Consider the following 20,000-nt stretch of genomic DNA (forward strand, 5'->3'; position numbering starts at 1 on the left):
TGTGGCCCCGCCCCTCTCACCATGAGCACGCCGTAGGACCACCAATCAGCGCTGGTGGTGTGGCCTCTCCTGTTGACCACCTCCGGAGCCATGTACTCCACCGTCCCACAGAACGAATAGGCCTTGTTCTCATGGTCTATAGACTCCTTACTGAGGCCGAAGTCTACACACACACATCAACACACACACACACATACATCAACACACGAGTAAGCTTTGTTCTCAGGACATACCGTCTGCAGTAAGAATAGACACATTCAAATAGAAAAACAAACCACACACACACACACACACACACACACACACACACATCAACACACACACACACACACACACACACACACACACACACACACACACAGGTCTGATATTACTCACCCGTCAGCTTAATGTGTCCCTCCTCGTCTAGCAGAATGCTGAAAAGACAGAAATGGATCTTTGGACAAAGATACTAAACGCGCGTGTGTGTGTGTGTGTGTGTGTGTGTGTGTGTGTGTGTGTGTGTGTGTGTATGTACTTCTCTGGTTTGAGGTCTCTGTAGATGATGCCCAGGCTGTGAAGGTGGTCCAGCGCCAGGGCCAACTCTGCCAGGTAGAACTTCACATCCTCCTCTGTGAACATCACCTACACACAGAGAGGAGAGGGGAAGGTCAGACACGCCACACCAACACACATGCCACACCAACACACACGCCACACCAACACACACGCCACACCAACACACACGCCACACCAACACACACGCCACACCAACACACGCGCCACACCAACACACGCGCCACACCAACACACGCGCCACACCAACACACACGCCACACCAACACACACGCCACACCAACACACGCGCCACACCAACACATGCGCCACACCAACACACGCGCCACACCAACACACACGCCACACCAACACACACGCCACACCAACACACACGCCACACCAACACACACGCCACACCAACACACGCGCCACACCAACACATGCGCCACACCAACACACGCGCCACACCAACACACACGCCACACCAACACACACGCCAACACACGCGCCACACCAACACACACACCAACACACGCGCCACACCAAAACACGCGCCACACCAACACATGCGCCACACCAACACACACGCCACACCAACACTCACGCCACACCAACGCCACTCCAACACACACGCCACACACATGCCCTCACCTCTTTAGACAGTCGTGTGAAGAGGTCTCCTCCTCGTAGGAAGTCCAGGATGAGGTAGAGTTTCCCTTCTGTTTGGAATGCTGAGAGACATCTGATTGGTTACCAGGGGACTGATGTTGTTATTGACTCACTGTAGTACTGAGCTGTGATTGGCTAACTCACCATAGTGCAGTTTAACGATGAAGGGATGGTTGACCTCCACCAGAATGTCTCTCTCCATCTTAGTCCTCACCCTGTCACGCACTGCAACACACACACACACGCACGCACGCACGCACGCACGCACACACACACAGTATTAAAACATACAGAGTACACATAAATCTAGGAACAAACAGAATAAAATAAATTATCTCCGCTTGCCAACATCCATTTTTCTGACGTAGCTCTTCCTCCCAACCCATCTTTATTCCCCTCTACCTATCCCCCTCCCTCTATATATCTTTATTCCCTCTACCTATCCCCCTCCCTCTATATATCTTTATTCCCTCTACCTATCCCCTCCCTCTATATATCTTTATTCCTCTCTACCTATCCCCCTCCCTCTATATATCTTTATTCCTCTCTACCTATCCCCTCCCTCTATATATCTTTATTCCCTCTACCTATCCCCTCCCTCTATATATCTTTATTCCCTCTACCTATCCCCCTCCCTCTATATATCTTTATTCCTCTCTACCTATCCCCTCCCTCTATATATCTTTATTCCCTCTACCTATCCCCCTCCCTCTATATATCTTTATTCCCCTCTACCTATCCCCCTCCCTCTATATATCTTTATTCCTCTCTACCTATCCCCTCCCTCTATATATCTTTATTCCTCTCTACCTATCCCCCCCCTCTATATATCTTTATTCCCCTCTACCTATCCCCTCCCTCTATATATCTTTATTCCCCTCTACCTATCCCCTCCCTCTATATATCTTTATTCCCCTCTACCTATCCCCTCCCTCTATATATCTTTATTCCCTCTACCTATCCCCTCCCTCTATATATCTTTATTCCCTCTACCTATCCCCCTCCCTCTATATATCTTTATTCCCTCTACCTATCCCCTCCCTCTATATATCTTTATTCCCTCTACCTATCCCCCTCCCTCTATATATCTTTATTCCCTCTACCTATCCCCCTCCCTCTATATATCTTTATTCCTCTCTACCTATCCCCCTCCCTCTATATATCTTTATTCCCTCTACCTATCCCCTCCCTCTATATATCTTTATTCCCTCTACCTATCCCCCTCCCTCTATATATCTTTATTCCCCTCTACCTATCCCCCTCCCTCTATATATCTTTATTCCTCTCTACCTATCCCCCTCCCTCTATATATCTTTATTCCCTCTACCTATCCCCTCCCTCTATATATCTTTATTCCCTCTACCTATCCCCCTCCCTCTATATATCTTTATTCCCCTCTACCTATCCCCCTCCCTCTATATATCTTTATTCCCCTCTACCTATCCCCCTCCCTCTATATATCTTTATTCCCTCTACCTATCCCCTCCCTCTATATATCTTTATTCCCTCTACCTATCCCCTCCCTCTATATATCTTTATTCCCTCTACCTATCCCCTCCCTCTATATATCTTTATTCCCCTCTACCTATCCCCTCCCTCTATATATCTTTATTCCCCTCTACCTATCCCCCTCCCTCTATATATCTTTATTCCCCTCTACCTATCCCCTCCCTCTATATATCTTTATTCCCTCTACCTATCCCATCCCTCTATATATCTTTATTCCCTCTACCTATCCCCTCCCTCTATATATCTTTCTGTCTCCCCCTCCTTTTATCGTTCTCTCTCTCTCGCCCCCTTCTTCTATCTATCTCTCTCCCTTTCCCCCTTCTTCTATCTATCTTTCTCTCTCCCTTTCCCTCTCTCTCTCTCTTGGCATGAAAGTGGCTCCCAGATGGCAATGGATGAGTAATTGAATAAAGGAGGGAAATAAATATAAAATCAACAAGAGAGGAGGAGGAGGAGTGGTGAGAGAGAGAGAGAGAGAGAGAGAGAGAAAGAAATACAAGAGAAAGAGAGAGACAAGAGAAAATAGAGAAAGAGAGAGAGAGAGAGAGAGAGAGAGAGAGAGAGAGAGAGAGAGAGAGAGAGAAAATAATCCCTCCACTGTCGGTGAATATGAGGTGTGTGGCCAGCAGATGGTGATGGTTGTCTCTCTGATATAAAGCAGTCTGTTGGCGTGTTCCATTTCCAACAAACAGGGCTATTACATTGCTTTCCAATGGGGGGGGGGCTAGAGGTTCATGGCCAAGGGGATTTAACCACAACACCACTTTTGGGGAGGCGCTGCTGCCCTCAGCTTCAAATGAGTGATGGAACTTTCCACTACTTCAACGCCCAACCCTGTAGAGAGCAGCGGCTTGCCATTCTAACGTGAGGCCCTGATAGTATGTCACACTGACATGATTCCAGGAGAGAAAAATGTACTTCTGCTCTGAAATCACCTCCCCTCTACCTCCCTCTCCATCCCTCATTACCTTTCAGTGTGGCTTTCTTCAGAACCTTCATGGCATAGAGCTGTCCTGCATCTGGACCTGTAGCCTTCTTGACCAGGAACACCTACACACACATCACACACACATCACACACACATCACACACACACACACACACACACACACACACACACACACACACACACACACACACACACACACAAGAATAAATGTTGGGGAAAAAGGTGAAAGATGAACGACAAACATGAAAACGCACACACACACAATCGTTCATTCAAAAAAGATGACAAGGTGTGAAGGGCCCTTACCTTGTGGTTGCTATAGCAACTCTCTGTCATAAGGATAAGTAATAGAAACATCAGTGGAATCAAACACACACACACACACACACACACACACCTTTCCGAAGGAGCCTTGTCCTAGGACCTTGCGGAGCTCGAACTGTCGAGGGTCACCCTTCTCTGACCCCTCCTTGGTATGGTTGGTGATGTTGATTTCATTGACACTCTCGTCCTCCTGTTGGACAGACACACATACAGTTGAAGTCGGAAGTTTACATAGAGTCATTGGAGCCATTAAAACTTGTTTTTCAACCACTCCACAAATTTCTTGTTAACAAACTGTAGTTTTGGCAAGACGGTTAGGACATCTACTTTGTGCCTGACACAAGTCATTTTTCCAACAATTGTTTACAGACAGATTATGTCACTTATATTTCACAGTATCACAATTCCAGTGGGTCAGAACTTTACATACACTAAGTTGACTGTGCCTTTAAACAGCTTGGAAAATTCCAGAAAATTATGTCATGGCTTTAGATGTTTCTGATAGGCTAATTGACATAATTTGAGTCAATTGGAGGTGTACCTGTGGATGTATTTCAAGGTCTACCTTCAAACTCAGTGCCTCTTTGCTTGACATCATGGGAAAATCAAAAGAAATCAGCCAAGACCTCAGAAAAAAATGTGTAGACCTCCACAAGTCTGGTTCATCCTTGGGAGAAATTTCCAAACGCCTGAAGGTACCACGTTCATCAGTACAAACAATAGTACGCAAGTATAAACACCATGGAACCACACAGCCGTCATACCGCTCAGGAAGGAGACTCGTTCTGTCTCCTAGAGATGAACGTACTTTGGTGTAAAAAGTGCAAATTAATCCCAGAACAACAGCAAAGGACCTTGTGAAGATGCTGGAGGAAACAGATACAAAGTATCTATATCCACAGTAAAACGAGTCCTATATCGACATAACCTGAAAGGTCGCTCAGCAAGGAAGAAGCCACTACTCCAAAACCACCATAAAAAAGCCAGACTACGGTTTGCAACTTATTATGGGAAGCTTGTTGAAGGCTACCCAAAACGTTTGACCTAAATAAAACAATTTAAAGGCAATGCTACCACATACTAATTGAGTGTATGTAAACTTCTGACCCACTGGGAATGTGATGAAAGAAATAAAAGCTGAAATAATGAATTCTCTCTACTATTATTCTGACATTTCACATTCTTAAAATAAAGTGGTTAGCCTAACTGACCTAAAACAGGGACTTTTTACTAGGATTAAATATCAGGAATTGTGAAAAACTGTGTTTAAATGTATTTGGCTAACTGTACATTTCTACACACACAACACACTCCAAACACAACTTAGACACACAGTAAGCCAACGATGGACAGCTAGCCTTGCAGTTGCCATGGTGCCATCCCTAATCCTTCTGCTACCTCAGAGTAACCAATGACTTCACACTGCGTTGTGTGTGCGTGTGCATGCGTGTGCATGTGTACATTTTTCCCTGTCTCTCCTCTGCCTCCCCCATCACTCATTCTAGATCAGCTTCATCTATCTCTGAAAAGCGAGAGAGAGAGAGACACACCAACAGTGGTCACTCTCCACCCCATCCCTCTACTGCTCCCACCTCAATTCCCCCGCCCCCTCCTGTTTCACAGCTCATGTCATCAACGCCCAAATATGGAATTTCACACCTCTGTATGCAAATTTGTCCACATCTCCAGATGTCACTAACAGGATGGAGCTCATATACAGCTTTATAACCATCATATGCAATGTTCCCTCAAATTCTTTTCGGGCGGCTGAGCAAACTTGAACGTTGTGAAAATTCTGTGCAACTTCCAGTGCATATTTAGTGTGAACACAGGCTGTACCCTCTTTAAGTTCCAGTTCTAACACTGGCCATGTAGGCAGGCTACTGTGACTATTTTATCATTATGTAGGGCTACCAAAGTGGCCTACCTTCAAAAACAATGGAGAAAATACATCCCATGAAATGTTAACATGGAAATAGCTGTTCTATCATTCAGCCTACAGTAGCAGCCAATGTGTGGTGTTCAATGTAGGCCTTCATTCCATGAGACCTTTGAAAGAAACATGCAGGGCTTGACATTATCAAATCAAATCAAATCAAATCAAATTTTATTTGTCACATACACATGGTTAGCAGATGTTAATGCGAGTGTAGCGAAATGCTTGTGCTTCTAGTTCCGACAATGCAGTAATAACCAACAAGTAATCTAACTAACAATTCCAAAACTACTGTCTTGTACACAGTGTAAGGGGATAAAGAATATGTACATAAGGATATATGAATGAGTGATGGTACAGAGCAGCATAGGCAAGATACAGTAGATGGTATCGAGTACAGTATGTACAAATGAGATGAGTATGTAAACAAAGTGGCATAGTTTAAAGTGGCTAGTGATACATGTATTACATAAGGATACAGTCGATGATATAGAGTACAGTATATACGTATGCATATGAGATGAATAATGTAGGGTAAGTAACATTATATAAGGTAGCATTGTTTAAAGTGGCTAGTGATATATTTACATCATTTCCCATCAATTCCCATTATTAAAGTGGCTGGAGTTGAGTCAGTGTCAGTGTGTTGGCAGCAGCCACTCAATGTTAGTGGTGGCTGTTTAACAGTCTGATGGCCTTGAGATAAAAGCTGTTTTTCAGTCTCTCGGTCCCAGCTTTGATGCACCTGTACTGACCTCGCCTTCTGGATGATAGCGGGGTGAACAGGCAGTGGCTCGGGTGGTTGATGTCCTTGATGATCTTTATGGCCTTCCTGTGACATCGGGTGGTGTAGGTGTCCTGGAGGGCAGGTAGTTTGCCCCCGGTGATGCGTTGTGCAGACCTCACCACCCTCTGGAGAGCCTTACGGTTGAGGGCGGAGCAGTTGCCGTACCAGGCGGTGATACAGCCCGCCAGGATGCTCTCGATTGTGCATCTGTAGAAGTTTGTGAGTGCTTTTGGTGACAAGCCAAATTTCTTCAGCCTCCTGAGGTTGAAGAGGCGCTGCTGCGCCTTCTTCACAATGCTGTCTGTGTGAGTGGACCAATTCAGTTTGTCTGTGATGTGTATGCCGAGGAACTTAAAACTTGCTACCCTCTCCACTACTGTTCCATCGATGTGGATAGGGGGGTGTTCCCTCTGCTGTTTCCTGAAGTCCACAATCATCTCCTTAGTTTTGTTGACGTTGAGTGTGAGGTTATTTTCCTGACACCACACTCCGAGGGCCCTCACCTCCTCCCTGTAGGCCGTCTCGTCGTTGTTGGTAATCAAGCCTACCACTGTTGTGTCGTCCGCAAACTTGATGATTGAGTTGGAGGCGTGCGTGGCCACGCAGTCGTGGGTGAACAGGGAGTACAGGAGAGGGCTCAGAACGCACCCTTGTGGGGCCCCAGTGTTGAGGATCAGCGGGGAGGAGATGTTGTTGCCTACCCTCACCACCTGGGGGCGGCCCGTCAGGAAGTCCAGTACCCAGTTGCACAGGGCGGGGTCGAGACCCAGGGTCTCAAGCTTTATGACGAGCTTGGAGGGTACTATGGTGTTGAATGCCGAGCTGTAGTCAATGAACAGCATTCTCACATAGGTATTCCTCTTGTCCAGATGGGTTAGGGCGGTGTGCAGTGTGGTTGAGATTGCATCGTCTGTGGACCTATTTGGGCGGTAAGCAAATTGGAGTGGGTCTAGGGTGTCAGGTAGGGTGGAGGTGATATGGTCCTTGACTAGTCTCTCAAAGCACTTCATGATGACGGAAGTGAGTGCTACGGGGCGGTAGTCGTTTAGCTCAGTTACCTTAGCTTTCTTGGGAACAGGAACAATGGTGGCCCTCTTGAAGCATGTGGGAACAGCAGACTGGTATAGGGATTGATTGAATATGTCCGTAAACACACCGGCCAGCTGGTCTGCGCATGCTCTGAGGGCGCGGCTGGGGATGCCGTCTGGGCCTGCAGCCTTGCGAGGGTTAACACGTTTAAATGTCTTACTCACCTCGGCTGCAGTGAAGGAGAGACCGCATGTTTTCGTTGCCGGCCGTGTCAGTGGCACTGTATTGTCCTCAAAGCGGGCAAAAAAGTTGTTTAGTCTGCCTGGGAGCAGGACATCCTGGTCCGTGACTGGGCTGGATTTCTTCCTGTAGTCCGTGATTGACTGTAGACCCTGCCACATGCCTCTTGTGTCTGAGCCGTTGAATTGAGATTCTACTTTGTCTCTGTACTGACGCTTAGCTTGTTTGATAGCCTTGCGGAGGGAATAGCTGCACTGTTTGTATTCGGTCATGTTACCAGACACCTTCCCCTGATTAAAAGCAGTGGTTCGCGCTTTCAGTTTCACGCGAATGCTGCCATCAATCCACGGTTTCTGGTTAGGGAATGTTTTAATCGTTGCTATGGGAACGACATCTTCAACGCACGTTCTAATGAACTCACACACCGAATCAGCGTATTCGTCAATGTTGTTGTCTGACGCAATACGAAACATGTCCCAGTCCACGTGGTGGAAGCAGTCTTGGAGTGTGGAGTCAGCTTGGTCGGACCAGCGTTGGACAGACCTCAGCGTGGGAGCCTCTTGTTTTAGTTTCTGTTTCTAGGCAGGGATCAACAAAATGGAGTCGTGGTCAGCTTTTCCGAAAGGGGGGCGGGGCAGGGCCTTATATGCGTCGCGGAAGTTAGAGTAACAATGATCCAAGGTCTTTCCACCCCTGGTTGCGCAATCGATATGCTGATAAAATTTAGGGAGTCTTGTTTTCAGATTAGCCTTGTTAAAATCCCCAGCTACAATGAATGCAGCCTCCGGATGAATGGTTTCCAGTTTGCAAAGAGTTAAATAAAGTTCGTTCAGAGCCATCGATGTGTCTGCTTGGGGGGGGATGTATACGGCTGTGATTATAATCGAAGAGAATTCTCTTGGTAGATAATGCGGTCTACATTTGATTGTGAGGAATTCTAAATCAGGTGAACAGAAGGATTTGAGTTCCTGTATGTTTCTTTCATCACACCATGTCACGTTAGTCATAAGGCATACGCCGCCGCCCCTCTTCTTACCAGAAAGTTGTTTGTTTCTGTCTGCGCGATGTGTGGAGAAACCCGTTGGCTGCACCGCTTCGGATAGAGTCACTCCAGTGAGCCACGTTTCCGTGAAGCAAAGAACGTTACAGTCTCTGATGTCCCTCTGGAATGCTACCCTTGCTCGGATTTCATCAACCTTGTTGTCAAGAGACTGGACATTGGCAAGAAGAATGCTAGGGAGTGGTGCACGATGTGCCCGTCTCCGGAGTCTGACCAGAAGACCGCCTCGTTTCCCTCTTTTTCGGAGTTGTTTTTTTTTTGGGTCGCTGCATGGAATCCACTCAGTTGTCCTGTTTGTAAGGCAGAACACAGGATCCGCGTCGCGAAAAACATATTCTTGGTAGTACTGATGGTGAGTTGATGCTGATCTTATATTCAGTAGTTCTTCTCGACTGTATGTAATGAAACCTAAGATGAGCTGGGGTACTAATGTAAGAAATAACACGTAAAAAAACAAAAAACTGCATAGTTTCCTAGGAACGCGAAGCGAGGCGGCCATCTCTGTCGGCGCCGGAAGTAGCTGTCGATTTTCTTCTTCCTCTGACGAGGAGTATGAAATATCGGACCAATGCGCAGCGTGGTAAGTGTCCATAATATATTTATTAAACTGAACACAGAATACAAAAGAACAAGAGAAATAAATGAAAAACTAAACAGTTTTGTATGGTAAAACACAGACACAGAAAACAACTACCCACCACCCATAGTGGGAGAACAGGCTGCCTAAGTATGGTTCTCAACCAGAGACAACGAATGACAGATGCCTCTGATTGGGAACCATACCAGGCCAAAACCTAGAATACAAAACATAGAATTCCCACCCCAACTCACCGCCCTGATCAAACTAAAAACAGAGACATAAAAAAGGAACTAAGGTCAGGAAGTGACACATGAACCTGTTTATCCAGTTGTCCTTCAGACAAGGAGGTGACTGAAAATGTTGTTGTGTTGTTTGATGCAAGAAACCACTTTACAAAATAAAATGCCTTATTATTCCCATACCATTATTACAGAGAATCAAACAAATGATGCTGCCCTCTGCCTATTGGCTACTTAGCTTATTCAAGCCTGTCTCAAAATACAACACTACTCCTTTAAGACAAAAAAAAAGCTCTTTACCTGACTTTCTTTTCAAAGTTGCCTATAAATGTACATGTTTTGTGCTCTTGTAGAAAGCAATCACTCCTCTATTGCTTACTACAGATTATCTATAACTGGGCTAATAACTCACTAACTAGCAAAGCATATGAACATATATGTACAAATATGCACATGTAGTTCTCGCTTTGATCTCAAAACAAGCGCATCTACTCACAACCGCTCATGTTGTAAACACAGTCCAGTTCAAAGTAAATGGTACAGATCCATATATGGCAATGATCTATTTGCATGTAGGCCTACTGCAGCTCTGATTGTTCCTACAATCACCGGTCTATGTAGAGTACGGGCTGAGGTTTGTGAATTAAGCTATAGGCCCAATACATTATCACCGCATATTGGCTTTGCTTGAATTGCCCTGCCCATGCATTGTTGTTTGGGCCATTTTTTAAAATTGTATAAAAACAATTGAGGTAGGCTGTATGATCACACCAGTAATAGATCCGTTGTTTTATAGTTTGTGAGGCACAGCTGAGGGAGCATACATTTAAATAATTCACTTTTATTTTTATTTTACTGGGCTGATGTTGCCTGCATCTGATGTTCAGTCTCAGTGGAGGGAGAGAGCAGCAGACTGAGGGTCAGTCTCAGCGGAGGGAGAGAGCAGCAGACTGAGGGTCAGTCTCAGCGGAGGGAGAGAGCAGCAGACTGAGGGTCAGTCTCAGCGGAGGGAGAGAGCAGCAGACTGAGGGTCAGTCTCAGCGGAGGGAGAGAGCAGCAGACTGAGTGTCCGCCTCTCAACATCCCTCCGCTCTCCCTTTCCTCCACTGACACTGACCAAAAAGGGACACCGTCTTCTAGCTGATGGCTAAACTCGAGTCGCACAAATTCATGTTGTTACTCTGATGAACAAAAAAAGTGAAATATTCTTCGATATTAAGAAAGACCCAAGCTACTAATAATAACAAGAACACAAGCCTATAGATACACTTTCCTACTCATTCATTGTTGCTGCACTGCTTGTTGTAGCGCTAAGTGGAAAAAGGAAGAATGCACATTTTGTGGTTCAGAAAAGTGTTGAATACAAAGTGTTGACAGTGCTGAGTAAGAACGTAAACATAAACTCTGTCATAAAAACAGCAGCTCTTTGCTGTGTTCGTTGACAGTCTCTCTAGTCATGGTTTTAAATGTTTTGAAATCTCACAGTATCAACTTGCTGTAGCTTTCCTTTATGCCTACTACATTACTGCAGACACTGTCGTCTGAGCCATCCGATCGACCAATGGTACGACTAAAGTGCGCTTGATTTGCTCTCTGGGCCTGCCAGGAAGGCAGAGGATTGTACCTTCGGACACATGAAATTATTCAAATTGGCAACAGTTCGGCTACCCGGGGCAAAGGGCAGCTGAATCGGGTGTACCTACTGTCAACAGCCCGAGATGAATCCAAAAAACACCTACACCAGTTGGTGACCACTGCTCTGAAAAGTTCAGTCTCGGGGATGCACCAACGCAGCTTAGAGGGAACATTGCTCATATGAACACATATATCACTCATATGAACATATATGGGAACTCCTTCAAGACTGTTGGAAAAGCATTCCAGGTGAAGATGGTTGAGAGAATGCCAAGAGTGTGCAAAGCTGTCATCAAGGTAAAGGGTGACTATTTAGAAAAATCTCAAATATAAAATATATACATATATATATATATATTTATATATTCAAATATTTTTTATTGAACACACACCAGAATGGTGTATAGGTATACAAGACAGGTATACAATTCTTATCTAAACATAAAAGAGCAGACAGGAACAACAAGACCCAGAGTTCTGGGTGCAAAACAAATAATACAAAACACGACATACAGAACAATGTTGATAATTTATTGTTCAGAATATATCTAATTCTTTCTAAGTGTACAGTGTTTGCCAATTCACTGAGCCATAATTTCGTAGAGGGCGCTTCCCTCCTTTTCCAAAACAACAAGATAATTTTTTTTTTGCCGAAATGAGACCGTAAGAGATTAGTTGTTTTTGGGGGTTGGTTAATCCGTTTAGGGACTCAGACACTCCCAGGATTATCAGAAGCGGGTCTGGGTCTATTGAAGTCTCCAAAACTTCAGAGAGGATCCCAAAAATTCCACACCAATAACCATGCAAGCTAGAGCATAGGGCAAAGCAGTGGAGTAGCCTGACATTTATCACACGTAGGGGATGTATCAGGAAATATCCTATGCAGTTTAGTTTTGGAATAGTGTAATCTGTGTAATACCTTGAATTGTATGAGACTATGTCTGGAGTTAATGGAGTATGTGTGGATATACTCCAAGCTCTCTTCCCAGTCTGCCACCAAAATGTCAGTCCCTAGTTCTTCCTCCCATTTTGCCTTGATGGCATCTGTAGAAGGTGTGATAACAGATTGAAAAGCATCATATAGATGCAATATCAGTTTGTCTGAGGTGGGGCATATTTTTATGCATCCGTCAAACATGGAAGGTTTAGCATTCCCAAATGTTGGGAGGTGTTTTCTAACGTAGTCTCTAATTTGTAGGTATCTGAAAAAATTACTTCTGGGAAGATTATAAGTTTCCCTCAGCAACTCAAAGGAAGCAAATGTCCCTTCTATGTATAAATCCCCTATGGTACATATCCCCAGCTCTCCCCATCGCTCAAAGATGTTATCAAGGTTAGAAGGGGCAAAGGAGGGATTCCTGGCGACAGGGAGCATGAATGACATTGGTCTAAGCTCAAAGTGGACTTTAATTTGCTTCCAGATTCGGACTGTGCTATGTATAATAGGATTGTTACAATAAAGTGACATCTCCAGATTGACAGGCGACAAAATCACAGCACCAATAGAGAAGGAGTGACACTCCTCACGCTCCATACTGAGCCAGCTGGATGACGGAAGTGCGTCATCCAGCAGAAACGTAACAACACGGAGGTTAGCGGCCCAGTAATAAAATATAACATTTGGGAGAGACAGTCCTCCTTCCATCTTGGATTTACAGAGGTGTTTTTTACCTATCCTGTGTGTTTTATAATCCCAGATGAAAGGATTGATAATTGAGTCCAGTTGTTTATGAAAGGATTTAGGTATGAATACTGGGATGTTCTGGTGTTGATAGAGCAGTTGTGGGAGGAAGACCATTTTAATGGCATTAATTCTTGGAAATTGGGAGAGTTCTCCAAAATAGTATGTTTGCCTTTAGTTTTTGCATCAGAGAGGGGCAATTCTCTTTAAATAGTAAGGAGTATTGTTTGGTAACTACAATTCCTTGGTAGGTACATTTTTCTGAAGATAACTTAACTGGGAGATGTTCTAGCCAGGAGGTGTTTTGCGACCGTATGGGCATTAATTCACTCTTGTTCCAATTTATTCTGTATCCCGAGAAGGTACCAAACAAATTGATCACATCAAGAATCGCTGGAATACTAGCCTGGGGTTCTGTTACATAGAGGAGGATGTCATCTGCGTATATGGAAATCCTATTTAGAGTATCTTTAGTATTATAGCCATGTATTGCTGCATGAGATCTAATCGCCTGAGCGAGAGGTTAGATAATTAGGGCGAAGAGCATAGGCGACAGCGCACAACCCTGCCTTGTCCGTCTGTAAAGGTTAAATCGGGGCGACAATGATTGGTTAGTGAGTATTCTGGCACAGGGGTTCCTATATAAAAGCTGGATCCAATTTATGAACCCATCTCCAATATTACATTTCTGTAGGACCTTGAATAGATAGGGCCACTCAACTTGGTCAAAGGCCTTTTCGGCGTCAAGAGATATGACGGCAAGGTCCACGTTGGGTAACCTCTGAGAATACATAATATTGAAGAGGCGCCTGAGATTGGAGAATGAGTTTCTGTTAGGGATAAAGCCGAGCTGGTCTGAATGGACCAATTTGCCAATTAAAGTGCTAAGCCTGTTAGCCAGAGTTTTTGCTAGAATATTTTGGTCTGTATTAAGGAGAGATATTGGTCTGTATGACCCTACCTCTTCCGGATCTTTACCCTTCTTATGTATAACTGTAATGAACGCTTCGTCCAAAGTAGATGGGAGAGCTCCATCCTCATTAGCCTGAACCAACATTTTGTGCAGGTAGGGAGAGAGCATGTTGCTGAATGTTTTATAGAATTCACCAGGGTATCCATCTGGGCCCGGGGTCTTGCCACTCTTTAGAGATTGAATTGTTTCTCAAATTTCTTCAAGATATATTTCCTTATTCAGGAAATTAGAATCTTCCTGGTTCAGGGCAGGAAGATTACAGTCCTCCAATTTTTTTTTGCATAATTAAGGGGTTAGGATCCGCTTTAGATGTATATAGTCTCATAAAACTGACGGAATCTATCATTGATGTCTTTGGGGGAAGAGAGTAATTCCCCAGATGCAGATTTAACCCTGTGAATCATTCGGTCACTCACATTTTTTCGAAGTTGTCTGGCGAGTAATTTGTGTGGTTTGTCACCAAACTCAAAATATTTTTGCTTGGCATAGAGAAAAGATTTAGCAATTTTAGCTGAGAGAATCTGATTATATTCAAATTTTAAAGAGGTAATTTTTTTATGTTTCTCCATAGATGGATGGCTAGCATTCTCCCTATCCAGTAAGTGAATTTGTCCCTCCAGTTCTTCCAGTTTTCCTCTGTTTTGCCTACTCCTGGCAGCCTGAAAGGAGATGATACAGCCTCTCAGATAAGCCTTCAGTGTTTCCCACAATAATGCTGGGGAGGTCTCTGTGTTGTCGTTGGTATCAAAGAAAAATGTAATTTGGTCTTTAAGATGTTCACAGAATTCCAGTGGGTCAGAAGTTTACATACACTAAGTTGACTGTGCCTTTAAACAGATTGGAAAATTCCAGAAAATTATGTCATGGCTTTAGAAGCTTCTGATAGGCTAATTTACATAATTTGAGTCAATTGGAGGTGTACCTGTGGATGTATTTCAAGGCCAACCTTCAAACTCAGTGCCTCTTTGCTTGACATCATGGGAAAATCAAAATAAATCAGCCAAGACCTCAGAAAAAAAATTGTAGATCTCCACAAGTCTGGTTCATCCTTGGGAGCAATTTCCAAAACGCCTGAAGGTACCACGTTCATCTGTACAATCAATAGTGCGCAAGTATAAACACCATGGGACCACAGAGCCGTCATACCGTTCAGGAAGGAGACGCATTCTGTCTCCTAGAGATGAACGTACTTTGGTGCAAAAAGTGAAATCAATCCCAGAACAACAGAAAATGACCTTGTGAAGATGCTGGAGGAAACAGATACAAAAGTATCTATATCCACAGTAAAACGAGTCCTATATCGACATAACCTGAAAGGCCGCTCAGCAAGGAAGAAGCCACTGCTCCAAAACCACCATAAAAAAAGGCAGACTACGGATTGCAGCCGCAGGACAAAGATCGTATTTTTTTGAGAAATGTCCTCTGGTCTGATGAAACAAAAATAGAACTGTTTGGCTGTAATGACCATCATTATGTTTGGAGGAAAAAGACATCTCAAGACATCTGTCAGGAAGTTAAAGCTTGGTCGCAAATGGGTCTTCCAAATGGACAATGACCCCAAGCATTCTTCCAAAGTTGAGGCAAAATGGCTTAAGGACAACAAAGTCAAGGTATTGGAGTGGCCATCACAAAGCCCGGACCTCAATCCTATAGAAAATGTGTGGGCAGAACTGAAAATGCATGTGCCAGGAGGAAAGGGACAAAATTCATCCAACTTATTGTGGGAAGTTTGTGGAAGGCTACCCAAAACATTTTACTCAAGTTAAACAATTTAAAAGCAATGTTACCAAACACTAAATGAGTGTATGTAAACTTCTGACCCACTGGGAATGGGATGAAATAAATAAAAGCTGAAATAAATAATTTTCTCTACTATAATTCTGACATTTCATATTCTTAAAATAAAGTGGTGATCCTAACTGAATTTTTTACTAAGATTAAATGTCAGGATATAACGATTTCCATTGGTGGAAGGAGAGGAGGACCAAAGTGCAGCGTGGGACGTGTCCATAATACTTTTAATCCAGAATGAACCCGAACAAAACAACAAAACCATAAACAGTTCTGACAGGTGCAACAAACACTAGCCAGAAAATAATCACCCAACTCAAAATGGGACCACAGGCTACCTAAGTATGGCTCTCAATCAGAGACAACGATAGACACAAACACATAGAAAAAGGAATCCTAGACCTACAACATAGAATACCCACCCACATCACACCCTGAACAAACTAAAAATAGAAACATACAAAGCAATCTACGGTCAGGGCGTGACACAGGAATTGTGAAAAACTATAGATATTTAATTGCCTGTTTGAACCATGAGGTATTTCATTGTGTGTGTGTGTGTGTGTGTGTGTGTGTGTGTGTGTGTGTGTGTGTGTGTGTGTGTGTGTGTGTGTGTGTGTGTGTGTGTGTGTGAATCACACCACAGATGGAGGATCAGAGATGATGCTCATGTAGCACTTCTTAATCACAGGATTAAAACTGTACAACACCTGCACACACACACACACACACACACACACACACACACACACACATCACCTCTTTTCTTATACAACCACACCATTCGTGTTCCATGCCACCACAAATAGTGCGTACGACGTGCATGAGTGCGCGCATGTGTGTCATTAAACTAAAGAGGGAGTGTATTCCAACCCTCCCAGATCACTAGAACTCAATCCCACTGTAGCTGCGTGGGCCAATTCATTTAATGACGTCAATTAAACTAATGAAGTGTACAGATCTAATCAAGAGTCATTGTAATGAGCAACATATAAATCGGAGAGAAAAAACTACAGAGAAAAGAACAGCATCACACAAGAGAATAGTGTTAGCTGGAATGTTCTCGATCTTCCATGGAATTATCTTTCAGAATTATTATTTTAATTCTGAAATAAACACAGACAAACACCCGAGGCAAGTTTAAGTCCACATCAGCTCAAGGACAGACAGCAGTAACCCGACACACACACTCCAGCATAGCGTTTCTATACACACACAGTTCTGTACTCACAGCTCCCTGGGTGTAGGAACACACACATAGTTCTGTACTCACAGCCCCCTGGGGGTCGGAACACACACACAGCTCCATACTCACAGCCCCCTGGGGATCAGAACACACACACAGTTCTGTACTCACAGCCCCCTGGGGGTCAGAACACACACACAGTTCTGTACTCACAGCCCCCTGGGGGTCGGAACACACACACAGTTCTGTACTCACAGCCCCCTGGGCGTCGGAACACACACACAGTTCTGTACTCACAGCCCCCTGGGCGTCGGAACACACACACAGTTCTGTACTCACAGCCCCCTGGGGATCGGAACACACACACAGTTCTGTACTCACAGCCCCCTGGGGGTCGGAACACACACACAGTTCTGTACTCACAGCCCCCTGGGGGTCGGAACACACAGTTCTGTACTCACAGCCCCCTGGGGATCGGAACACACACACAGTTCTGTACACAGCCCCCTGGGGATCGGAACACACACATAGTTCTGTACTCACAGCTCCCTGGGTGTCGGACGACACACATAGTTCTGTACTCACAGCCCCCTGGGGATCGGAACACACACACAGTTCTGTACTCACAGCTCCCTGGGTGTCGGAACACACACATAGTTTTGTACTCACAGCCCCCTGGGGGTCGGAACACACACACAGCTCCGTACTCACAGCCCCCTGGGCGTCGGAACACACACACAGTTCTGTACTCACAGCCCCCTGGGGATCGGAACACACACACAGTTCTGTACTCACAGCCCCCTGGGGGTCGGAACACACACACAGTTCTGTACTCACAGCCCCCTGGGGGTCGGAACACACACACAGTTCTGTACTCACAGCCCCCTGGGGGTCGGAACACACACACAGTTCTGTACTCACAGCCCCCTGGGGGTCGGAACACACACACAGTTCCGTACTCACAGCCCCCTGGGGGTTGGAACATCCCCATCCTGCCCTAGTAAACAGGCCCCGGTCCCGCTCCTTCCTGGTAGAGTTTCCGGTGCAGTCCCTGGTAAGATCTCCGGTAAAGTTTTGGATCAGTAGACATCCTAGAGCCTTGAGTCTGGTCCTTAGTCCTCTAGTTAAAACACCAAGAGACACACACACTGCTTTGGCCTCAGTCATACCTAACCACACACTGTCCTCTGGATAGCTACCCACCGGATGTGTGTGAGAGAGGCAGAGTGAGTGAAAGTTTAAGAGCATGTTGGAGTGTGTGTGAGGGGAGGTGTGTGTTCGTGACCCAGTCAGGGGGAACACAAGATATCCAAACTGGGATCCCCCTGAACCCCCCCCCCCCCCCCCCCCCCCCCAAACCCCTCCTTAACCTCCTACCCTTAGTTTCCATCATGTGATCTGGAGATCCACACACACACACACACACACACACAAAGAAGCGTGTCTCAGGATATGAAAGCGTAGCTGGGATTACAGGCAGCTGTTGTGCGAGGCCTATCACCTTCCCCATGAGCGCAACCTCACTAATTGTCCCCACACAACAAGAACAATGAGTCCTGAGGTTCTTCTGGGAGGACAGACCTCTACTAGTTCTAAACCATACTTTTCTTTACTTGAACAGTGACATTAAGATCAGTAAAGATAGTACAGTCACTATTCTAGTGAATACAGTATGTAGAAGAATGGACTGATAAACACAGCACTACAACAGTGCTATGGTATTAATAGTGCTGGAGCTGGTCTGTGTGTGTTAAGCCTCCATGCCTCTGTGTGTGTGTGTGTGTGTGTGTGTGTGTGTGTGTGTGTGTGTGTGTGTGTGTGTGTGTGTGTGTGTGTGTGTGTGTGTGTGTGTGTGTGTGTGTCTGTGTGTGTGTGTGTGTGTGTGTGTGTGTGTGTGTGTGTGTGTGTGTGAAAGTGTATTAGGCTCTAAGTCTCTGTGTGACGGTGGCTTCGATGGATTGCGAGAGAGGAATTCCAGGCAATCTGTGTCCCTAAGCCACTTATGCAACCTAATTAAGAGTGTACATACAAGAGAGTCCACAGAGGGCTGATCGAGGCGCATACTTGGGTTTTGTCAGGTTAGCAGCATATAACACATCCACTAGAGCTTAGGTCACCGTCTCAGATAACACACACACACAAACACAGACAGAGAAACACACACACACACACACACACACACACACACACACACACACACACACACACACACACACACACACAAACACACACACACACACACACACACACACACACACACACACTGTCCTTAGGTAACTGTCCATGAGGCACTCTACAGACCAGCCAGGTCGGTCACCCATAATACAAGTCAGTATTCGACGTCCATCCATGTCTGAGGACGTCTGGATATGACATAGAAACCGACCACTAGGGGGCAACAGTGAGCGCTGTTACCTTCAAGTAGGTTTCGCCAGGGTGTTGTGGACGGGGATGGTGGATTGGTTTAAGCATCTGCCTCAAGCGTCTGCCTCTGATTCCAAATGTTGCAGGTTCGAATCCAATGATAGAAAGTTGTTTTTGAAATTTTAGTTTTAAGCCTATCCCAAACCTTAACCATTCAGAGTTCATGTCCAAACTTAACCTTAAACACTTCTAAATTTGACTTTTGGAACAACTTCTAAATTTGACGTTTGGGAAACATGAATAAATGTCTAATTCTGACGTGACACTGTGAGAGCTGGTAGCTACAGACAGTGATAGATTAACTAACAACCAATCCGAAGTGCAGAGAGAGAGAGAGGGCGAGAAAGAGATATATTATCACGTATTGAGGAGGAGGGGCAGAGATTGGACAGGACTGCATAATTTATTCAGGAACTGAATATATCGTAATTTGAATTCCATCTCTGTCTGCT

General features: G+C 45.0%; 1 protein-coding gene across 3 annotated transcripts in view; it reads right to left on the reverse strand.

Moving 5' to 3' along the window:
• LOC110489631 (ribosomal protein S6 kinase alpha-3) overlaps nucleotides 1–18,387 on the reverse strand; it is a 30,396-nt gene extending 12,009 nt beyond the window's left edge. For 2 of the 3 annotated variants that reach the window (XM_090199330.1, XM_090199329.1), the window contains exons 1-7: nucleotides 4,061–4,213; nucleotides 3,684–3,765; nucleotides 1,351–1,431; nucleotides 1,189–1,268; nucleotides 518–624; nucleotides 379–416; nucleotides 21–163 (exon numbers count right to left, since the gene is read on the reverse strand). In XM_090199330.1, coding sequence (XP_090055456.1) covers nucleotides 21–163; nucleotides 379–416; nucleotides 518–624; nucleotides 1,189–1,268; nucleotides 1,351–1,431; nucleotides 3,684–3,714 — 480 coding nt within the window. In that variant the 5' untranslated portion in view covers nucleotides 3,715–3,765; nucleotides 4,061–4,213. Of the gene's footprint in view, nucleotides 1–20; nucleotides 164–378; nucleotides 417–517; nucleotides 625–1,188; nucleotides 1,269–1,350; nucleotides 1,432–3,683; nucleotides 3,766–4,060; nucleotides 4,214–18,087 lie in introns of those variants that run through there. The other variant, XM_090199331.1, reaches the window with a different exon arrangement.
• Between the last annotated feature and the right edge of the window lie 1,613 nt (nucleotides 18,388–20,000).

The sequence above is a fragment of the Oncorhynchus mykiss genome, chromosome 15 (assembly GCF_057628025.1).
Source record: "Oncorhynchus mykiss isolate SJ-2025 chromosome 15, ASM5762802v1, whole genome shotgun sequence".
Lineage (NCBI taxonomy): Eukaryota > Metazoa > Chordata > Actinopteri > Salmoniformes > Salmonidae > Oncorhynchus > Oncorhynchus mykiss.